The sequence below is a fragment of the Arabidopsis lyrata genome (genome assembly GCF_000004255.2).
Source record: "Arabidopsis lyrata subsp. lyrata unplaced genomic scaffold ARALYscaffold_5, whole genome shotgun sequence".
Taxonomy (NCBI): domain Eukaryota; kingdom Viridiplantae; phylum Streptophyta; class Magnoliopsida; order Brassicales; family Brassicaceae; genus Arabidopsis; species Arabidopsis lyrata.
The window spans coordinates 14,559,224-14,579,344 of NW_003302551.1; the positions used below are offsets into that span (position 1 = coordinate 14,559,224).

Consider the following 20,121-nt stretch of genomic DNA (forward strand, 5'->3'; position numbering starts at 1 on the left):
TTGTGTAGACAAACTCAAAACAATGCTCTTAGATAGCTTATTAACATAGAAATATGAAACTGAAAATGAGATAGCTCATATGGTTCTTTATTCAAATGTAAAGAACAGAGAAAGGTGAAAGCTTTAGGTTTGTCTTCAAGAGCAAAATAGATTTCCATTATGTTTCATAAAAGATGAATGTGGCTGCTCAAAGAGGCAGCCATTGTCTTGGTAGGGGTCAATTTTTATAGTAAAACTAAAAATCTGTTTTGAACAATATTTTATAGGGGTCAATAAGCATATTTTAAACCATTTTCCTGAATTTTGCTTAGAATATTACAAGTGAATTAAAAATTTCTACAAATCCATAGGGGTCAATTGACCCCCATAATAACAATATACCTCCGCCCCTGGAGGCAGCTTTGGTTGCATTCATCAATGTCTTATATAACATATATATATATGAGAATTCCTACTACAAAACCTAATAACATGGACTAATAGATTTCTCATGAGGCTAATCTTTGGGCTTCTTTGTGGCCTCTAATAGGTTATTGTCACATGAACACTTCTGGTTTAAAGCAGTATATAGGGTCTATGGAAAGTTGGTCTCGTCGCTTCAACAGAACTTCAATCATCATGTTACCTCAAATTGTGATTTATCGCTATTAGAAATTTAGTAACTCTTTCTATTGCTATATATGCAAAGAAGGTGTTCACGTCCTTCTTATCGTTACCGTTACCGTTACCGTTACACTGACCTTTTTCTGCCGTCTTCCTATAAATAAATACCCAATAACTAATTAATTAAATTATCAATACCATTTCCTGCCCACGCCTAATAAATAGGACATTTATTATGGAATATACGAGTAGATATTAAGTAAAATCTAACCATAAATTAATCGACACGTGAACTTCCCCATTCACCGCCAAGAAAAGACAAAAGAAATTGTGGAGAAATAATAAATTAGCTCAATCAATGTGTAAATGTTTTTAAAAACAGATAATAAAAGTAAATAAACAAATACTAATGAAGTGGAAAAATATTGGATGAGGTAGGACCAAGTGGAACCGTTTGTTTTTAGTAACGGAGTTAGTTTGATTCTATAAATAGTTAAATATGACCAATTCATCTTCTTCTTCTTCACAAACTTTCTTCTCCAGCAAAAATTTATTCAGTACCGAGTCAAAATTAGGGTTTGAAATTTGCTGCTTCTGATCAGGTCTGTTTCATTTCTCTGCTTATTTCATTACTTGTTCTTCTCGGATCTCATAATGCGATTTATCTGCGGTGATTAGTTCTGTTTGATTGAAATTTGTGCCCGATTAGGAAAAATTATCTCTAATAGTGGATCGATTTTGGTATTTAGGCTACGTAATTTTCCATATCATATGTGATTCATTCTGGGTTTCTTGGGTTATGCAGTGAGTGAAGAAAGTTTGAAGCTTTGAGTAACTTTAACAATGGAGGTATTTGGAAAATCTCATGTGGTTGGCTCTGCTAATGTTATTTACTTGTCTGCTTTATTGGGTCGCGATGGACCCAATCCGTGTCACAAATGTGATTGGAAATGCGAGAATGAGAATGTTTGTGGGAATATGTACCGTTGCAAATTAACTGGGTTGACTCATTTTTGTGACAAGAACTGCAACCAAAGGATTTTGTATGATAACCATAACTCTTTGTGCCGAGCTAGTGGTCGGATTTTCCCGCTTTCTTCGGCTGAAGAGCAGGCGGTTAAAGGAGTTCGGAGGAAGCTTGATGATGAGAGTCAACAACCCTCTGAAAGTTGTGTTAAGCGTCGTCGACGTGATGCTCAGTTTCATTCTTCTCCTTTCGAGAGGTCTTTTGCTGCTGTGAGCCCAATTTGCAGCCAAGCTGGAGATGGAATGGAGATGAACTAGATCTTTGTTGATCTTTTCTATCTCTGAGAGGCTTTTCCTTTATCTCACCTAGAATAACTTCCTTTCCCTTTTCATTTTGGACAACTATGCAATAAGAGACATTATTCCATGTGCTCTTCCAGAGAGACTAGGCTTAGCTCTCTGTCTGAAGAAGCACTTTATCTTAGTATTGTTGAACTCTATGTAGTATTTAACGTAGGAGAGACTTTATAATTCTGCTACTACTCTGTTCTGGACGTTCTTGTTTTCATATTATTAGGTGAAGTAGAATAACACGCTTGTTTCAGCTTTCTTTCTAGTGCTTCTCCTCGCGCACCTTTAAGTTTGTTTATCTTTGTATCTTGTTTTGCTTGCTTCGACTGGTACAAGATACCATTGGTTATTCCTGTCAGTTTATTGCGACAGGTTTTTGTCACATTGCTGAAAATTGCAGTGTAGGTTTCCACCAGGTTCTTGAAGAAAAAATTCTTTCTGGTTTGTCATCCTGTAGAATATTCCCCTTCATCTTCTCAATGGAGACATTATTGTAAACTATATTTTGTGAAGATCAATTTCCTTCCTTTCCTTGTTTAATGAGCACTAGAAGTTCTGAAAATGTTTTCTGTTTGTGCAGGTTTCATAATCTTGCCATGCAAGAGAGTTTTAGTTACCATTATTCTCTGTATAATGATTAGGCTGTTATTTTTCTTAATTCTCAGTGTTTGAGGAGTAAGTCTAACAATTGGAAGCTTGAACTTTTCTCTATAGGTAGGTCTATGTTTGTGCCCAGCAGGCAACTACGCGCAATTGGTAAACTGATGATCGAGACAGCAGAGGAAGGACAGTTGTCGAAAGAAATGATACCCAACATGGTAAATTTTATGAAAGATCCCCGTGACGATTGTCCATTTCTTTGTTTTGTTCGTTTATGTTGCAAGCTTTAGCCTCTGTATATCACCCAGTTACTTTCTTTTCATTCTATTTCCACGTGTCTGAGGTCCTGCTTTTTTCAAACATCTCTGACTAGGTCCAATAAATGTAACTGCGTGAAAGAAAGGAAATATAAAGTTGGTACTATTCTTACAGGGATTACAGAGAATTTTGCCCAAAAAGGTGTGGTGGTTGTCGACTCGTCCCCTGCTATATTATAAGGTACAGTGCTGGAACATTTCTCCTTACCTATTGATTATTATAATGGATGTTATATTCAACTTAGAGCAAAATGTAAGATATAGATCTTTTGGTGTATGAAGAATCAATGATAGTATCTAAATTCTGACATTTTCTCTGTTTTCAAATCCAACATCTAATATAAGACTACAGTCTTCCTTCCTTCTGTGCCTTTCAATCTGCTACAACGCTTTCTTCAACTTTGCAGAAATCTTTGCACATTCTGATTATTCTTTGACATTTTCTTAGCTGAATCCGACGAATTAAGTGTCGTTCTTCTGTATAATCCAGGTTAGAGAATGAACCGAGCTGCCAAATCTCGAATCCACCAAGTCAGAATTAAAACAGCAAGGTGTGGCAGTGGCTCCCCAAGGTCAGCATCAAGATCCAAACCTAGTACCTTGAGAATCTTTATGGTGAATCATCATCATCAATCTTATCCATGAATCTACAGAGTCCTCCTTCCACATTCAACGCTCTTTTTCGTTTGTTTTTATAGTAACCACTTAGGAGATCTACTGATACAATATAGATCTCTATGGTTGATATATGCAAATAATTCAAATTTCTATTTGAGCCTCTTTCATGCTTCAAACATCATCTAAATTCAGAAACAAAACAAGCTTCTCTATATATATACACTGTTGCCCATGTGAGTTTTGGTCCTAGTGCAAATTCTCAACCGAAGAAAAACCCTGAGAAGCCACAGATTTTTTACCCAAAAAGAATGGAGAAATTGACCAATTTCAGAAGTCAAAACTGAGTAAATGTGGCAGAAGCCGATAAATGGGCCTTCTTAGGCCCAACATAACCCAATGGGAGATGGGAAGGAGGGAGAGATAAGACTGAGAAGCAGAGAACCGAAAGAAGAAAAAAAACAAAACTCAAAGTCGCAACAGAAAAAAAAAAAAAAGGACGAGATATGGTGGTAGGCGGTGGAGGAGGAGATCAGAAGAGAAGCGGCGGAGAAATGATGGCGATGGCGAGTTTGTTCAACGATCAGCAGAATCCAATTCAGCAATTTCATGTTAAATTCAAAGAAGTAGAAACTAATTTCAAGACGTGGTTATCGAAACAGTCGATTCCGGTGGAAGCCGCCGTCGTCTCCACCATGAGCGGTGTACAAGGAGCTTTCATTGGTGGTCTCATGGGAACACTCTCTCCTGAAATGCCTCAAGCCGGCGTTGACCCTCAAGCTATTGCTTCGCTGAAACAAGCTCAGGTTCCCACCCTATATAACCTCATCTAATTAAGTAAGTCCATTGTTGTTGTAATTGAGATATGAGAATTAGGGTTTGTGAATCTGTAGGCTCTTGTGGGTGGTCCTTGGGTCCAAGCTCGGAATTTTGCTGCCATTACCGGTGTTAATGCTGGAATTGCTTCAGTAATGAAGCGGATTCGAGGCAAAGAGGATATTGAGTCTGCGTAAGTTTCAATCTTTGCGATTTGGTTATCATTGTGAATGAAAGTTTTAGAATGTAATGATTTAGCTGAACTTTGTAGAGTGGTGGCGGCATTAGGATCTGGATTTGCATACTCTTTGGTGAGTCAAGGATTGCAAGGACAACCTATGAATGCGATCACCACTGCGGCGGGATTCGCTGTTTTTCAAGGAGTGTTTTTTAAGGTGAGTGATCATATTGGAAACTCTCTAGTCTCTACCATGAAAGCATTTGTTATTAACTCCCGGTTTTTTTCCTAAGTTGGGAGAAAGGTTCTCTAAACCGAGCACTGAGGATCCGTTTTACACACGAGGAAGGACGATGCTAGTGAAGCTAGGTTTAGAGAAATACGAGAAGAACTTCAAGAAAGGACTTTTAACTGATCCAACATTGCCATTGCTTACTGATAGGTAATAATCTAAAGTCCCTCTAAAGTTTCCACTAGCCTTTGTTTATGTAGCAACTAAAGTTAATAATTTATGAATCCAGCGCGCTGAAAGATGCGAACATCCCACCAGGGCCAAGACTTATGATCCTAGACCATATCCAGAGGTTTGAATTCAACTTCTCTGCTATTCCATTGATCAAATATACGAATAATTACTGAATTTGTTCGAGCTATTCTCTGTTCTTTTGAGTACAGGGACCCGGAGATAAAGGGCAAACGAAAGTAGAGCCTTGTTGTTTATATGGTTATCACCTTAATCAATCTGTTTTGATGGTAACGATCTTCAAACACATATGTAATGCCTTTTACTTTTAGCTGCTATTGCCTGCAGGAAGAACTCTTGTTAGATTCTTCTGTTTCTATTAGCAATGTTTGATTCTCTTTTAAAATTTATGAGTATTTCGTCTCAAATCGAATTGGATTATAGGTTCTGAATAAAACGAAAATGGAATATGCTTTGTATGAGAATAAGATGATTATATTATGTGTAGAGTTGATTGGCTTAAGATCAAGATTCGATAAATTTCGGTTCACACAAAAGGCCAATCACCAAAGGGATTCGATAAACTCTTTCTACCTAATTTTTGTTGTTGATGTGAAACTCCATATACTTGAATTAGTTTAATGTTTGATTTAAAGTCGTCTTCTTTCTAAGAACAATAAGCGTGACCACGAAAGAAGAGAAACTTTGTAAGACGTCTCTGATTATGTCGTAATCACTAAAGTTACATGACTTCAATAATTGTCTTGTTTTAATGCAGATTTTATGAAGGAAAATGTTAACTTCGTGGATCAAAATATCTTCATTAGAACAATAGGCGTGACCACGAAATAATAAACTTTCTGAGACGTCTCTGTAATCAGAAGCGTTACATGAATACTATAATGTCTGTTTTAACAAAGAAAATATAATTTCAATTTTCCCCAAACAAATTTTTGTCAACATGGGTTTCAAAACATTTTTCTGGACATAATTTTACAGGATTATATATGATGAAAATGAAAATTTGTAATCTTTTATGCAGAATTTATTTACATATCTTTTTAACATTAAACTACTTGGATCTCACAATAAAAAGGTCTAAAGACAAAATAACAATTTTGTATCTACGAATTTGTTACAACGACTTCAAGAGAGGAAGAAGAGAGACGAGAGATTTGGTCCATGAGAAAGACTATACGAGAGTGATAGTCACGCGCCTGATCTAGAGACTCGACCTCAAGCTCCGCCAGTTGCGAGCAGAGTCTCTCCTCTGCCTCCTCCGCCACCACTGCCCGCCGCCACAACTGAACCATCTCCTTCTTCATATCCTCCATTTCTCTCTCCAACTCACCGTTCCTCCTCCGTAGCTCCTCCACTTCTTCCGCCGTCACCGTCACATAACCTCCTCCTTTCCCCATTAGTTGAATTGTGATAAATAAAACAATTGTGTTGCTGCTTTTTTTTTGTGTTAAACGGTTAAATTCTCTCTTGTCTTTTTTTTTTTTTTTCTTTCATAAATTCTCTCTTGTCTTGTGAAGATCCTTTTAAGAGGCATCTATTGAGTTTTGGTCTTTGGAATTGCAAAGTGTCTAGGTTCAATGTATCTCGTGTTCTCTTATTTTTCATTATTTTTATTTTTTGTCGACATCATTGTCTGTCTTTTGCCTTAGAAAAGTAACAACACGTGGTGCAGCATATCATGCAAGACTATCACAATAATTTTTTTTTTTGTTAGACTTATCACAATAATTATTATTTTTGAAGACTTTTTTTTTTTGATGAATTAATTTTATTTTTATAGATTTGTATTTGCACGGAACGGAACAGTCCCATTTTTTTATATTGTGAATCGAATCTATCGAAATATACTAGAACCATCTTTCGATTTCATTGGTTTCTCTCAAAACCTAATAGCCGCCTCAAAAACCTAGATCTATATCTCGCCATTTACGGTGGCCGCCGTCCTTCCGACGGTGGCCCCGTGTGTGTTTAGGCTTTAGCTTTGTCTGTTCTTTCTTTTCTTTTGCTTTGCTTTCGATTACCTCGAAGTTTTGATTGCGATTTCAGATCTAGAAATGGAGCTGTCTTTCAATGTCATTTCTTTGGTTCAGATGGAGTTGATTCGACTGGTCTATACCTTTGCCATTCGAGTCGATTCTCTGGAGTTGGTTCAACGGAATTAGAATGGTCCAAATCCGAGCTATCTTTGTTTAAGTGTTTTTGATTTTTCTCTTGCCTTTGGTTTTGCATCGGTGTGAAGTCTTCTCGTGGAGGAACATAATAGGTTATCATCCTCTCTTTGAAGAAGTTGTTCTCGGGGCCCTTTTACCTCGCCCAGCAGATGAAGGTTCCTCCTCCCCGCATATTTAAACAAGGTTTTCAACTAGAGCATTTCAGCAGCTGTAGCCTCGTGTCTTCCCCTGGATTGGCTGAAGCACTCCTCAAGAGGTACTGGGTTGAGTTTCAATTGAAGATATAGCGGTCGAAAAGGGGTGGTTTTTTCAATCTTTGGCTGGTGCTCTTCTTCATCTCGGTTCTACAATTTCCTTGTTAATCTGTTTGGCTGCTCTATCCATTCTCTCTCGTGAGCGTTTTGTATCTGTTCTCCGAGTTTTCTTCTTTTGTGGACTGTGTTGTCGTCTGCTTGGGCTTGGAGTCCCTTTCCAAGCTTCTCTTCCGACTGCCTTTAATTTGGTTTTTAGAGTTAAATCCGCTTTGCTTTGATGGTTTTGGTTTTGGTTTAGAATTGTCTGTTTTGGTTGTATGCTTCCCTCGTTTGGGCGTATGTTTCCCTTATCCTTTGGGGCTCTTGTTTCCCTTAATCGTTAGGGCTCTTGCAGTCCCTTGTTTGGGCTGATGTTTGTAATATCTGGATAATTCAATGAATCAATGAATCCTTTAGACGAAAAAAAAAAAAGTATTTGCACGGAACTTGAATACGAATATACGATCACTCGATTTTTATCCCAACGTTTTAGCGATATCTATTTAATTTTTTTACAATATTCCTTTGAATATATATGCATCTCAAGTTTTCTTAAAGCAATATTTAAAAGAAAATCATCTAGATTAATGTATAGATTAGATATCGTTATCAGAAAATATATCATTTAGATATGAACTAGCTAATATTATGTAAACACACAAAAGTAGATAACTATATAAAAAAAAATATATATAAAAAAAAAGTAGATAACTATTTAATACAAAACCAAATATACAAAAATATATCACACTAATGATGACTAATACTATTAATTAGATATACTAGTAACCTAATTAAAAGGTTTAAAATGTTTTTTGGGTACGATTTTATTACATTAATCTACAAATTGCAACATCCATACATATCCATGCTGGTACAAGACTACAAGTATATCTGCTGACCTATTGTAGATATATATGTATCTTATTATATCACAAAGTTGACACATTTAAGAGAAAATCTCATATTCTATCAAACTTTTCATATAATTTGCTCATCATAGCTCATAGTGATTAGGAAAATATCTTATAGTTATCCTCCTTAATACTAGCTTATTAAGGTGTCAAATTTCTTTTATCATCATCACCATAATTAAATACACAAAAAAGTTAGAAAATCATATAGTATTATGCGAATTAATTGAATATTAGGAACCGGTGAACGTCGTGGAGATACATATAGGTGACGTCACCAATCACGTCGATGTAAGTGTCATATCCCATTTCTTCGTGCTTCCGTTGGACCACTTCTACTTCTCCCAAGTCAATGGCCTTCGCACCAATGAAACACGTAACGATTATTCCTACTAATTTAATTATTCGTGAATCCACCAATTTAGTCATTCCTTCATTAAATTAAACCCATTAATTTAGGCCAAAGTTTTTAGGCTATCTCAAACTATTGGCACATATAATGTAATTATTTCATAAATTGTTCATGATTCATGAAAGTATAGTTAATTACAGTTTGGTCACCCGATATCATAAGAATTATATCTTGGTAGTTAAACAGTCAAATTCGACGGTCGATATCGTAGACAAATGGTTCCAATAATGGTAGATCCCTCTTTTCAAGATATCAAAATCATGGATAAAGTAGCATCAGAAAAATCCAAAGAAGAGAAAAAAAAAATCAGGAATATTATTTCGCCCAATTATTAAAAAATGCCAAAAAAAGATTGCGACATGAACAAATTCAGAGCGTGGGATGCTTACATTTTAGACCACACAACTTGATTGAGTTCCTTTACCGTCCAGGTTCAATGTATATGTTTTCTTGTCCGGTTTAGTCTTCCGAAATCACATACTGGCTCACTTCGGTTTAATTTATGCTAATTTGGTTCAACTTTGTTCATAAAAAAAACATCTCAAAATTAAACAAATTAAAGATTCTATTCATTTTTGGCAGACTCGGTTTATTCCGGTACCGTTTCCGATTAAAATAGAGATTAGAGATGTTAATAATTTTTAATCTACGCATGGAATATTCTCGTCGGGTACTATCTCAAATTATTATGATCTAATTAACAGTTAATTAATAGCAAAACAAACAGAATCACGTCAAAATCGAAATGTCAGTCTTCCCTCTTAATTTGCCAGCACCACATATCAGCATACTATTTTTATTGCGCTAAATGAATTTTATATAACAAAATAAAGTTATATACTTTAATAAAGTTATATAACTAATTATGAAACAGAAAAAGAAAATGACCCTTGACCAATGGAAACCTTACACAATTTCATGTTTTACGTCTCGTAAAAACTATTATTATGGTTCCATGGAAAATCATTGAACCTTCTCTTCTCTCATAAGATTTTCATGAAAGTCTTTCTATGGTTTCCATTGACCCAAAAAAAAATCCTAAAGTTGTGGAAACTTTCCATGAAACTCATGTATAAAAAAACTTCTTCTTATTATGGTTCCATAGACAAATTGTGCAATTATGATAAGTAACACTAATTCATTAGAAATGGATCTCAACAAACTTAATAATTATCAGAAATACTAATTATTCACTAGAAATTGATTCAACATTTAATTTATGTTGAAAACATAACATATACATGTATACCAAACGTATATGTACACATACACAACTATACATAAATTATGATAATAAATATCTACATGACTATATATATATATTTAACTCTACGACGAAGCGGCGAGAGAAGAAGAAGAGAGACGAGAGATTTGATCCATGAGGAAGAGCATGCGATCGTGATAGTCACGTGCCTGATCTAAAGACTCGACCTCCAGCTCCGCTAGCTGCGAGCAGAGTCGCTCTTCCGCCTCCTCCGCCACCACCGTTCGTTGCCACAACTTAATCATTTCTGTCTTCATCTCCTCCACTTCTCTCGAGAGCTCTATGTTCCTCCTCCTTAGATCCTCCATCTCTTCCGCCGCCACCGTCACGTACCCTCCTCGGTTCGCCATTAATTAATTTAATTAGTTTTAGATTCTGCGTGTGAAGGTGTTTTTTTTTTTTTTTAAAAAAAAACTTTGTTTCCTTGTAGAGTGTTAGGGTTTGATGATGTTCTTTAATAGGCGTTTTGTGTAGATTTAGCATGTCCAGGTTCAATGTATCTGCTTCTTGATATTTATTTTTCTTCTCACTTTTTTATTTGGGTCAATATTCTCTCCTTTACGTGAAACTAAAAGATACTTAGGCCTGGACATAAAATCCGAAATCTGAACCGATCCGAAAAATTCGGAACCGAACCCAAACCGAATAGTCACAAAATCTGAACGGATAATGAATTCTCCTATCCGAATTACCCGAACCGAATCCGATCCGAACCGAAAACCAAAAGGATATCCGAAAACCGGAAATAAAAATTATATATCCAAAAATATTAGTTATATTTAGTTGTAATTTTATAGCAAATAACAAAAATATCCTAAATATTCTAGATTTGGGAAAAATTTTAGTTATATTTGTTAAAATTATACATATTTTTGCAAAATTTAACCAAATTTTAGTAAGATTAAACCAATTTTTATTAAGATTGAACTATTTTTAAGTTTTTTTTCCCGAAAACCGATCCGAATCCGACACCTATCCGAACCGAAACCGAACCGATGACTCATAAAATCCGAACGGATAATAAATTCTCCTACCCAAATTATCCGAATCCGAATATATCCGAACCGAAACCGAACCGAAAAATCATAAAATCCGAACGGATAATAAACTCTCATACCCGAATTATCCGAATCCGAATATATCCGATCCGAATCCGATTTGAAATCCGAATGTCCATGCCTACTCATGGTCATGGCTTATGTATGCCACGAGTAAAATAATAAACAAATTAAAATTTTGAAGATTAGAATAGACCACCCAAAAAATATATTGATTATTATTTTTTGGGTATGTATGATAAAAATTATCTTCTATCAGTACAGTTTAGGTTCGACTCACATATTTATTAGATGAACTTTATACAATAATAGTTTTGAAATTTCCAGTTCATCAATGTGGTTAACTAGTTTGAAAATTAAAATAAACAAATTGTCGTTTATGCTACTATAAATTGATAAATGGATAATTACTGACATGGTTAACGTGTGCATATAATAATCAATAATTGTGCCGTGGTTTACACAAATTCAATTTACTTATATGTAATTCTGGTCCAACAAATTTGTGGTAGCCTTTTAGGAAAAGTGTGTTGGTCTGATATGTGTGTGTGGAATGTGGTGTATATTGATCATGATTACATTATTGAGTTAATAGGGCTTGAAATAGCTGACATCTGAAGCCAATCCCTATAGTGTTTCGTGTGATATTGTGAAAGTTAAGGAATTTTTTTGTTTCTGAGCATCTTCAATGCACATGTCTATATTTTCTTCTATTTTAGAAGAATTTTATTTTAGAAAAGATTTTGTTCTAATATATGTCTCTAAAATAGAGTTTTCTCTAAAAATAGAGGAGAGAAACATTGGATTGTTCTATATATAGAGGCATATATTGTCTCTCTTCTATTTTAGAAGCAAACATTGGAGCAAAATCTTCTCTAAAATAGAGGTAAATATAGACATGAGCATTGGAGATGCTCTCACATGATAACAAGTTATTAATTTGGGAAAACGCTGCCGCTGTTGTTTCAAGACATTATACATCTACAAACACTATAAAATAGAAAAATTGGTGTACAATCGCCAAAAATATACTAGACATATATAACATTATATATCCATTTGTTAGTAACATGCATTATGTTCGTTTGAATACATATTGTTACACAATGATAATACTAACACAGAACACTAAGCTACGTACATTGCAAGAATGGCTTTACATTGTAATGATACAATATAACAATACATACTTTTTTAGTTTGTGAAAACGATATTTAATTTGAATCAAATGGAGTATGTATATGCCTACAATAAATTACCTAAGTAAATGTGCAAAATACCACTATGCAAAAATATATGTAAGCTTCTATATTCAATCAATAAAATTTAAAAATTCTGCAGGTTTTAAATTATCAACTAGACAGTCTGTAATTTCAAGAGACACACATAGTTTTGAACTCTATATTCCACCACCATGAACATAGATGTTGGGCCTAAATGTTTTAAACATTAAAGCCCATTTTAACTCTCAGACTTGGCGCGTATACTTCACCATCTCTACCACAAAGGCGCGTGAGATTCAGATTCACTGTATACATTAGAGCCTATTGTCTCCTGTAATTAAGCCAACAAGATAAGGGTAAACCCAGAAAAACAAAAAAATTCAACGAAAGAGAACAAAGACGTGGCTATTCGTCATTGGTTGCATTCACGAAAATCGGAATTTAATTAATTTCACAGTGATCTCAAATCGTGTTCGTGAGTGTTTGTTTCTTCTACCTCTGAAACTCTTTTTATTTATTAATGTTCATGATCATCATCATCTGCGTGTAAAACACAATCACGCCATCGTTGACGTCTCAGATCTTCAAATAAAGCTTCTCTGATCTCTATCTTCCTCACGGTAACCCTAACTTTCGAATTTGCTCTTCACTTTCTTCATCTCTTGATGATACACATCCTCCTGAAGCTTTGTATTTCGCTAGATACTTCTCCAAAAACAACGATTCGTGATCTCCATTGTTAGGGATCTGGTGATATTTTTAGCAATTTTCGTTGTTGTTGTTTCGATTTTAGGGATTTGTGTGAAGAACAATGGATTTTCCAGAGAATTTGCCATCAGATATAGGAAGATTAGAGCAGATTGTTTCTCATTTCTTCCCAAAAGCATTACACATAGTTCTTAATTCCAGAATCCCTTCGTTGCAATCTCGTGGTCGTAGTCGTGAGCGTTCATCATCAGGTCTTAATGTTAGAAAAAGCGATAAATGGTTTAATCTTGTGATGGGAGATCGTCCTCCTGCGTTGGAGAAATTGCATTCTTGGCATAGGAATATTTTGGATTCTATGATTATTGATATCATTCTTGTTCATCCGATTTCAACCGATAATTTGGATGTTGATGATGATCATCATGGTGATTCTACTGGTAGATCAGCTGAGACTGTGATTGAGCGTTGGGTTGTTCAGTATGAGAATCCTTTGATTATGTCTCCTCTGAGTTCTGAGTCTGCTACCCGTTATCAGAAGGTTTACAAGAAATCTATCATTCTGTTGCGGTCTCTTTATGCGCAGACTCGGCTTCTTCCTGCTTATCGTGTTTCTAGGCAGCTGAGTTCGTCTCTTGCTTCTTCTGGTTATGATCTGATTTACAAGGTTTCATCTTTCAGTGATATATTCTCTGGTCCTGTGACGGAAACAATGAAAGAGTTTCGTTTTGCTCCAGTTGAAGTACCTCCTGGTCGTCTTTGTGCATCGGTTACTTACCGTTCTGACTTATCTGATTTCAATCTCGGTGCTCATATCACATTGCCTCCGAGAATCATAACTGATTATGTAGGAAGTCCTGCAACTGATCCTATGAGGTTTTTCCCTTCTCCAGGGAAAAGTGTTGAAGGAAATTCCTTTATTGGTAGAGCTGGTCGGCCTCCATTGACTGGTTCATCTGCTGAACGTCCACATAGCTGGACTAGCGGCTTTCACAGACCTCCAGCTCAATACCCAACACCTAACCAATCTTTTTCTCCTGCTCATTCACATCAATTTTCACCCGGGTTACATGATTTCCACTGGTCACGTACAGATGCATTTGGTGACAATCACCAGCTTTCACCTCCTTTTTCGCCATCGGGTTCTCCGTCTACTCCAAGATACATATCTGGGGGTAACAGTCCGCGCATTAATGTGAGACCAGGGACTGCTCCAGTGACCATTCCTTCTTCAGCCACATTCAATAGATACGTTTCATCTAACTTCTCTGAGCCAGGTAGGAATCCACTTCCTCCTTTTTCCCCCAAAAGCACAAGACGTTCCCCTTCATCGCAGGACTCTTTGCCTGGGATTGCATTGTACAGGAGTTCTAGAAGCGGAGAGTCTCCTGGATTAATGAACCAGTACCCTGCCCAGAAGGTTATGCTTCTTACTTTATATGTGTCTTGCTTGATGCAAGAACAAGATCACAAGCTTTTGTATTGCCTTATCTGATATTTTGTTGTTTGGTTTATATCTACTCTTCAGTTGTCAAAGGACAGCAAATACGATTCAGGCCGCTTCTCAGGAGTTCTGTCTTCGAGTGACTCACCAAGATTTGGGTTTTCTAGGAGCCCCAGTAGATTATCTTCCCAAGACGACTTGGATGACCCTGATTGTTCATGCCCTTTTGATTTCGATGATGTTGACGAGTCAGGACTTCAGTACAGGTTTTATCCCACTACCTAACTTAAATCATTTAAAGGAAATATTATATACTTGGATTAGTTTTTTGAAATCTTTACACAGAGAGTTGGTCAATGACAAGATGTCATCAAGAAAACACTAATGTGTTGGCTGTTTTGTTTAATGTGAAATTGTTGGCATTCACACTCTATACTTGGCCTTTCTCTTACTGTTCCTTTATCATTTTTTTGTCCGTCAATTTCACTTCTTGGGATTTTTTAGTCTTTGGTAATATAAAATGACTTAGATTTTGCAATTTTTTCGGTGCAGCCAAAGTCTTGACCGGAGGAAAACTTCAGGCTCTATATCACAGTCGCTACCTCTAGGGAGAAGGTCATCACAGGATGCAGCTGTTGGTGTTCTGGTTCACATGCTGAAGACAGCACCGCCATTACGACAAGACTCGAGCACTTACATGGCGTCAATGTCTGGGGTTCAGAGAGAAGGTTCAGTGTCAGGTACAGAATCTGAATTTTCGATGGCTCGTAGCACATCAGATGCACTAGAGGAGCTGAGAAACTACAAACAGCTCAAAGACTTGCTTCTCTCCAAATCCAAAAGTGGGTCTGGAGCAACTCGTGTCCACTGAGCCAAATCGAAGAGCGATCAAGATATGAGTTATCGGATGGATGTTTGTATATATGGATTTGATGACGAGTACTTAACTCTGTTGTATAAATGCCAAAGAGCAATCACGTTTCAGTTTCTGTAAAAGAACTTGCCTCTGAATTTGCACATAAAAACTAATAAAATTTGAATCATTTCATTATAAAGTTGTGAAATTTATAGAGGGTTTTGCTGTTGTTGATAAATCATGTGTAAACCTTGTTTTCTCATCAGGACCTCTTTCTATATAAAACATGAAATATATGATAGTTCCTATTGTGATAACAATCTATTTGGTTTTAAAGTCACAAGATGAGCAGCACAAAACGGTATTTAAGACATTAGCTTCAACTAGAGAGAGAGAAGAGGTTAAAACGCAACGCCCGTTAAGATAAAGAGTACACCAAAAAAATACACACACAAAAGTCAGCTTTAAATAGCAATCCACAATAAGCCTTTGAATCTACACAAATTCAGCTTGTGCAAAAGCTTTTTCCAAATCATAGCGTTTGTTTTTTACACAAAAAGAAGCTCCAAAGCCTTGCCTTGCCTGCCTTTACAAAAAACTGACCCAAAAAATGTGTCATCCGTCTCCTGCACAGCTACTGAGAAACACAAAAAAACATAAGACCACCGAAGATAAGAGATTATAGTTTTGAGAAAGTAGCTCTTATGAGATGTCTTACCTCATCTAGATGATCCGCCAATGACTCTTTCTTACGCATTTTGTTTTTACACTCTGATCTCAAATTACAATTTCTAGCAGGCTTCAGAAGAGATATTCCCAGTCAATAGAGTCCCTCGAAACCCTTCTTCGATATCTTGAGCTCCTGTTTTCTTATCGCATAACTCATCTGTTCAAACATGAAGATGATTATTTTTTTTCATGGACCTCTCTAACCAGACAACAAATAATGGTAAATTTGTTACCAGCAATGTCGCGGTGTTCATGCATCTCGGTATCTCTCACCCAAAGCTTGTCGCCAGGGAATATGTTCATGTCTGCAAGGGTAGCAGATTCCTGATCAATCACTTTTGTGCCTTTGTGAAGTTCCTGGTTTTCCTTCATCACCTGCATATATTATTAAAGCCCCGTTTTGTCGTGTATCTGCAAGTAATCTACTGAAACAAAAAAACACTATGTCTAAAAGAATCTTACCCCAAGTAATTCCCATATCATCATCTTTAATTGGTATACAGTCGTTGTCGCAGACACTTTCAGGCTTGTCAGGTTTCCATAATTTGTTCTCCGAGATCGCTTTGAAGTACGCCGATCAACCTCAAAGCTAGAGTCAGATGCCTCTAACATTGCTTTTGGAGCTTCCTTGCCACGCACAAGACAGACAAATACATCTCCCTCAGAGTAACTAAGTTTCTGCATCAACTCACAGCTTTCTCTCTCTCCTATGCATTCCTCACAAATCTAGCGAAAATAAAAGATCCTATTAAATGCGACTCTATTCATAGAAGTCATACGATAATGGATAATCAATGTGAAAGCAAATGATCACATTAGCTTTTAAGAAAAAAAACAGCATACTGTAACGCATCTGAACCTCATATATGGACCAATGTGAAATGCTAAGCCAACATTGCCATTCAATATTATATCACAAGCTCAAGATGTTGACCAAAAATAAGGGCTCAAGATAATAATGCAAATACCTCTGGGGATGCCCTGAGAATAAGCTGTTGAGCATCAACCTCCATATTATCATCCGGAGAAGAATGCTTCTCAAGGTCAATGATGTCTGGGGATGAACTTTGGTCTGTATTGTTACCAACCTCAATAAGAGCAGATATTCCATTCTCCATGAGCCCTCCCCACTCCTCACAGAAATATTTCCAATCAATCTCAGGGATGATTGTCAGCTTGTCTGTCTAGAAAAAGGTGCAAAAGTACTAGAGATTAGATCAAAGTCAGGATTCCCCAAGTCTGTGTTTGACACTATTAAACAGCCACGGAACACGAGAGAGGATGTAAACTGAATCGACAATCACAATACCAATTTGTTAAATTCAGAACATGATTCCCTTTATTTCTCACTGAAAGACAATCACACCACAGAACCACGGAACCATACTATCAGACACCTTACTTCCAAGCTCTAAAACCAGTCCCAAAACACTCAGACACCTCTCTACTCTTGATTAATCTCTTATTTATAATATCCTTATACAGAAACAAGTTATTTATGTTCACATGACAAGTGTTTGTTAAAGCCTCTCTGTGTTGTGATGAACACTTATCAGTTTCCCATTCCGATATTGGCTTTACTGTTATAAACGGTCTCAAAATAGATTAAGAATCATCACACGGTATATATGATCACTTACAGATGGATTTTTCTGAAAATACAAGCCACGTCTGCAGACAAGTTCAGGGAGCCTTTCAAGGAGTCGTGTGTGCTGAAACAAACAGCCATATGAACAAACCATTAGTATTATGCTCAAAACTGATAGTGAGGGGATGAAAGAAGGCCTGCTGATATAAGACAGGTTATATTCACCCGCGTTTACTAACAAATATCAAAATATTTCTATGCGAGGAAACAGAGAAAGTGGTCAGGGACACTGATTTAGAATTAATCACTTCTGTCCACATAAAGCTTTACCCCACAATATCCAACTGCCAGTAAATTGGAAACCAACTCACTGCCGAGTAACAGATCTTACCTTTTTGCATTTGAGAGTATTAATGACTCCATCAAGACGTTCAGGCTCTGGTGCTGAAGAACTATTTTTTCCAGTCATGTTAATATAGATTCTCCATTGCACTAGCCACGGAGAAGGCAACAAGAAATATCGGCTTTGTGGCGTTAATGGTATATTCTTTCCCGTGGCTAACTTCTCGTGATTTTGGCGCTGCTTGACCTTCAATGTTCTGTTGCATCAAATAGAAGGTAAGAAAATATTTAAGAGTGTCACGACCAACAAAAATAATTACTAATCATGGTTAACCTTAGTGAATCCTCAAGGCATGCAACCTCAGAAAGTTCCTCTGTGCAATGACAACATTGGCTGGAGTCCACAGGGAAACAAGTACAATCCGAAGCATCTTCTGGCATCACTTTTAGAGCATCTTCAACAAGGAATGACCAGAAATTCTCTGGAACTACAATTCTTTTGGCCCCTGGTGCTTGCTCTGGCATCAGCTCTCCATGATTGCACGTAATAGCATTTGTGGGCCCCGCATCTGCTTCAGTAGGAGCATCAAGATTTTTCCTTTTTATCCATTGCTGCAACCTGGAAACATGCTATTACGCTTTAGAAGCAGCTAATTGTGGAAACACCGCACAAAATAATAGTAATTAAGTGCTCCATAAAATAAAAGCGTCATCTGCATATGCATCAAACTTACAAGACACTTGAATACATACCATGCTCTAGAGATATAATACATTCCGTCCTCACACTTTCCCGAAAGAACATCATTTGCTATGCTTTTCATGAATGTTCTTCGATCCCTATAACTGTCAGAAGAGACAACCATGCGAGCACCATCCATAAGGCAGTCCCTGCAGTAGTCCGCTTTCCCTAACTTTGGTCCACCATTGAACTAAATGTAAGAGAAAATGATTCCATCAGAAATAATAACATAGCATCAGAAAAATGTTGATAATCGAACAGAAGTCAGTCTACTGGAATCTACAAACTTTAAATTTGTCTGACAAATAGTTACACAAAGATGGCAGCTGATGCAAACTTGAAATGAATAAAGTTTCCGTCTTGAAAAAGGAAAGAAACTAACCCATGAGCTACACATTGCATACCTTTGATTCTAACTTGGTCCATGCAAGTTCAGATATCCGCTTCATGCAATTTACTTTTGAGGCAAGAACTTTCCCATGGGAACACAGTAAAGGGGTGTTGTCCAAAGCGCTACATCATAGAAGAACAAATATAATCAAGAACACTTAATACTGATTTGCTAAATAGAAAATCATATTTACCAATACAAATTTTCAAAGGGAAAACAATGTCTAGAAGTTTGGTGTGGGGTACAAAGTCGCCATCATATTCTGATAATTTGTAGATGATGCATTTGAACGATACAATATTTTGTTGCAGATTTAAATGCATTGTATGTTGAAAGCAATGCAGTTGGCAAGGATAGTATATAGAGATTAACAACAAATGTATGTATGAGGAGCTTTACTTACGGAGGCAAAGTGGTATCAGCCCATAGACGAAGCCAATCTGTGGAGATCCAAAAATATTGTTCTTCAAGTGACTGAACAGCAGCTTCTGAAAGGATAGTCCGTACTTCTTGCCTCCTTTCAGTCAAAGCACTCAATTCTTTTTCCTTTCTTAAATCATATTGCTTGCAACTCTCAAGGAATACTGCATTCATATTATTGATCCATTCATAAAGATGTAACGGAAGATAACCACCTTTAAGCTGTTGAACACTATCAACTTTTCCTTTAGATATGTCAATAGGATTTTCTTTCTGTCCTTCCTGATTTTCCTGTTTATCGCATCTAAGACTATACATCAGCATATAAGCATCACTGGATGAGAAAACCTCTGACTTAATAGCAGACCTACAGTCTGAAGAGCCTGATTGAATGACATCTGTGATATTCTCACTACTAGCCGTACCATTACTCTCAGATTGTGGAGTTGAAGAAGAAGCTTCATTGAATGGACGTTTACCCAGTTCTGACACATGTTCATCATCAAATTCCCACCACAAGCCAGTCTTTTCATCTTTTATGTGAGCAACATAATGTCCGCTGTTAACAGCGCTTCCTTTGTGGATTAACACAGCAGAGAGATCGTATGTCAACTTGTTTTGAGAAGACTCTGCCAATCT

The 20,121-nt window shown here is 36.6% G+C and overlaps 7 protein-coding genes across 8 annotated transcripts in view; 3 read left to right on the forward strand and 4 right to left on the reverse strand.

Moving 5' to 3' along the window:
• Window positions 1-1,097: 1,097 nt before the first annotated feature.
• Window positions 1,098-3,616, forward strand: LOC9312042. Its single transcript, XM_021024641.1, has 4 exons — window positions 1,098-1,205; window positions 1,409-2,738; window positions 2,894-3,018; window positions 3,328-3,616. The coding sequence occupies exon 2, from the start codon at window positions 1,447-1,449 to the stop codon at window positions 1,885-1,887; it is 441 nt and encodes a 146-aa protein (XP_020880300.1). The 5' UTR covers window positions 1,098-1,205; window positions 1,409-1,446; the 3' UTR covers window positions 1,888-2,738; window positions 2,894-3,018; window positions 3,328-3,616.
• Window positions 2,063-2,737, reverse strand: LOC110228544. The gene is given in 3 exon segments (XM_021026214.1): window positions 2,063-2,138; window positions 2,141-2,272; window positions 2,668-2,737. Coding segments are annotated over 3 exon segments (246 nt in total). The 3' UTR covers window positions 2,063-2,094.
• A 232-nt stretch (window positions 3,617-3,848) lies between the features above and the next one.
• Window positions 3,849-5,428, forward strand: LOC9312043. Its single transcript, XM_021024640.1, has 6 exons — window positions 3,849-4,258; window positions 4,346-4,461; window positions 4,540-4,663; window positions 4,740-4,888; window positions 4,968-5,030; window positions 5,122-5,428. Exons 1-6 carry the CDS (start codon window positions 3,959-3,961, stop codon window positions 5,150-5,152), a joined length of 783 nt encoding a protein of 260 aa, XP_020880299.1. The 5' UTR covers window positions 3,849-3,958; the 3' UTR covers window positions 5,153-5,428.
• Window positions 5,429-5,915: 487 nt separating this feature from the next.
• LOC9312044 (protein RESPONSE TO LOW SULFUR 3) lies at window positions 5,916-6,418 on the reverse strand. The gene has a single exon (XM_002877638.2). It carries the CDS (start codon window positions 6,325-6,327, stop codon window positions 6,034-6,036), a length of 294 nt encoding a protein of 97 aa, XP_002877684.2. The 5' UTR covers window positions 6,328-6,418; the 3' UTR covers window positions 5,916-6,033.
• A 3,465-nt stretch (window positions 6,419-9,883) lies between these two features.
• Window positions 9,884-10,404, reverse strand: LOC9313753 (protein RESPONSE TO LOW SULFUR 1). Its single transcript, XM_021025587.1, has one exon. It carries the CDS (start codon window positions 10,332-10,334, stop codon window positions 10,050-10,052), a length of 285 nt encoding a protein of 94 aa, XP_020881246.1. The 5' UTR covers window positions 10,335-10,404; the 3' UTR covers window positions 9,884-10,049.
• A 2,286-nt stretch (window positions 10,405-12,690) lies between these two features.
• On the forward strand, window positions 12,691-15,469 carry LOC9313754 (autophagy-related protein 13a). 2 transcript variants are annotated; one of them, XM_021026484.1, is made up of 4 exons: window positions 12,691-12,885; window positions 13,059-14,390; window positions 14,499-14,680; window positions 14,967-15,469. In XM_021026484.1, the coding sequence occupies exons 2-4, from the start codon at window positions 13,077-13,079 to the stop codon at window positions 15,283-15,285; spliced, it is 1,815 nt and encodes a 604-aa protein (XP_020882143.1). In that variant the 5' UTR covers window positions 12,691-12,885; window positions 13,059-13,076; the 3' UTR covers window positions 15,286-15,469. The 2 variants fall into 2 exon arrangements, with proteins under 2 accessions (XP_020882143.1, XP_020882142.1); XM_021026483.1 differs by having other exon boundaries at window positions 12,692-14,390.
• A 196-nt stretch (window positions 15,470-15,665) lies between these two features.
• Window positions 15,666-20,121, reverse strand: part of LOC9312045 (ubiquitin carboxyl-terminal hydrolase 26) — a 6,585-nt gene continuing 2,129 nt past the window's right edge. Inside the window, 11 exon segments of the mRNA XM_021026485.1 lie at window positions 15,666-15,907; window positions 15,989-16,156; window positions 16,233-16,374; window positions 16,462-16,725; window positions 16,968-17,183; window positions 17,640-17,711; window positions 17,979-18,186; window positions 18,264-18,548; window positions 18,683-18,861; window positions 19,076-19,184; window positions 19,466-20,121. Coding sequence (XP_020882144.1) covers window positions 16,062-16,156; window positions 16,233-16,374; window positions 16,462-16,725; window positions 16,968-17,183; window positions 17,640-17,711; window positions 17,979-18,186; window positions 18,264-18,548; window positions 18,683-18,861; window positions 19,076-19,184; window positions 19,466-20,121 — 2,226 coding nt within the window. The 3' untranslated portion in view covers window positions 15,666-15,907; window positions 15,989-16,061.

What these genes read in the sequence shown, in the direction of transcription:
- LOC9312042 (XM_021024641.1), top strand. Translation starts at nt 1,447, where the DNA reads ATGGAGGTATTTGGAAAATCTCATGTGGTTGGCTCTGCTAATGTTATT.
- LOC9312043 (XM_021024640.1), top strand. Translation starts at nt 3,959, where the DNA reads ATGGTGGTAGGCGGTGGAGGAGGAGATCAGAAGAGAAGCGGCGGAGAA. An exon ending in AAAGAGGATATTGAGTCTGC is followed by an intron (nt 4,462 to 4,539) that starts GTAAGTTTCAAT and finishes TGAACTTTGTAG; the next exon opens with AGTGGTGGCGGCATTAGGAT. An exon ending in ATCCTAGACCATATCCAGAG is followed by an intron (nt 5,031 to 5,121) that starts GTTTGAATTCAA and finishes TTTTGAGTACAG; the next exon opens with GGACCCGGAGATAAAGGGCA.
- LOC9312044 (XM_002877638.2), bottom strand. Translation starts at nt 6,327, where the DNA reads ATGGGGAAAGGAGGAGGTTATGTGACGGTGACGGCGGAAGAAGTGGAG.
- LOC9313753 (XM_021025587.1), bottom strand. Translation starts at nt 10,334, where the DNA reads ATGGCGAACCGAGGAGGGTACGTGACGGTGGCGGCGGAAGAGATGGAG.
- LOC9313754 (XM_021026484.1), top strand. Translation starts at nt 13,077, where the DNA reads ATGGATTTTCCAGAGAATTTGCCATCAGATATAGGAAGATTAGAGCAG. An exon ending in ACCAGTACCCTGCCCAGAAG is followed by an intron (nt 14,391 to 14,498) that starts GTTATGCTTCTT and finishes TCTACTCTTCAG; the next exon opens with TTGTCAAAGGACAGCAAATA. An exon ending in GAGTCAGGACTTCAGTACAG is followed by an intron (nt 14,681 to 14,966) that starts GTTTTATCCCAC and finishes TTTTCGGTGCAG; the next exon opens with CCAAAGTCTTGACCGGAGGA.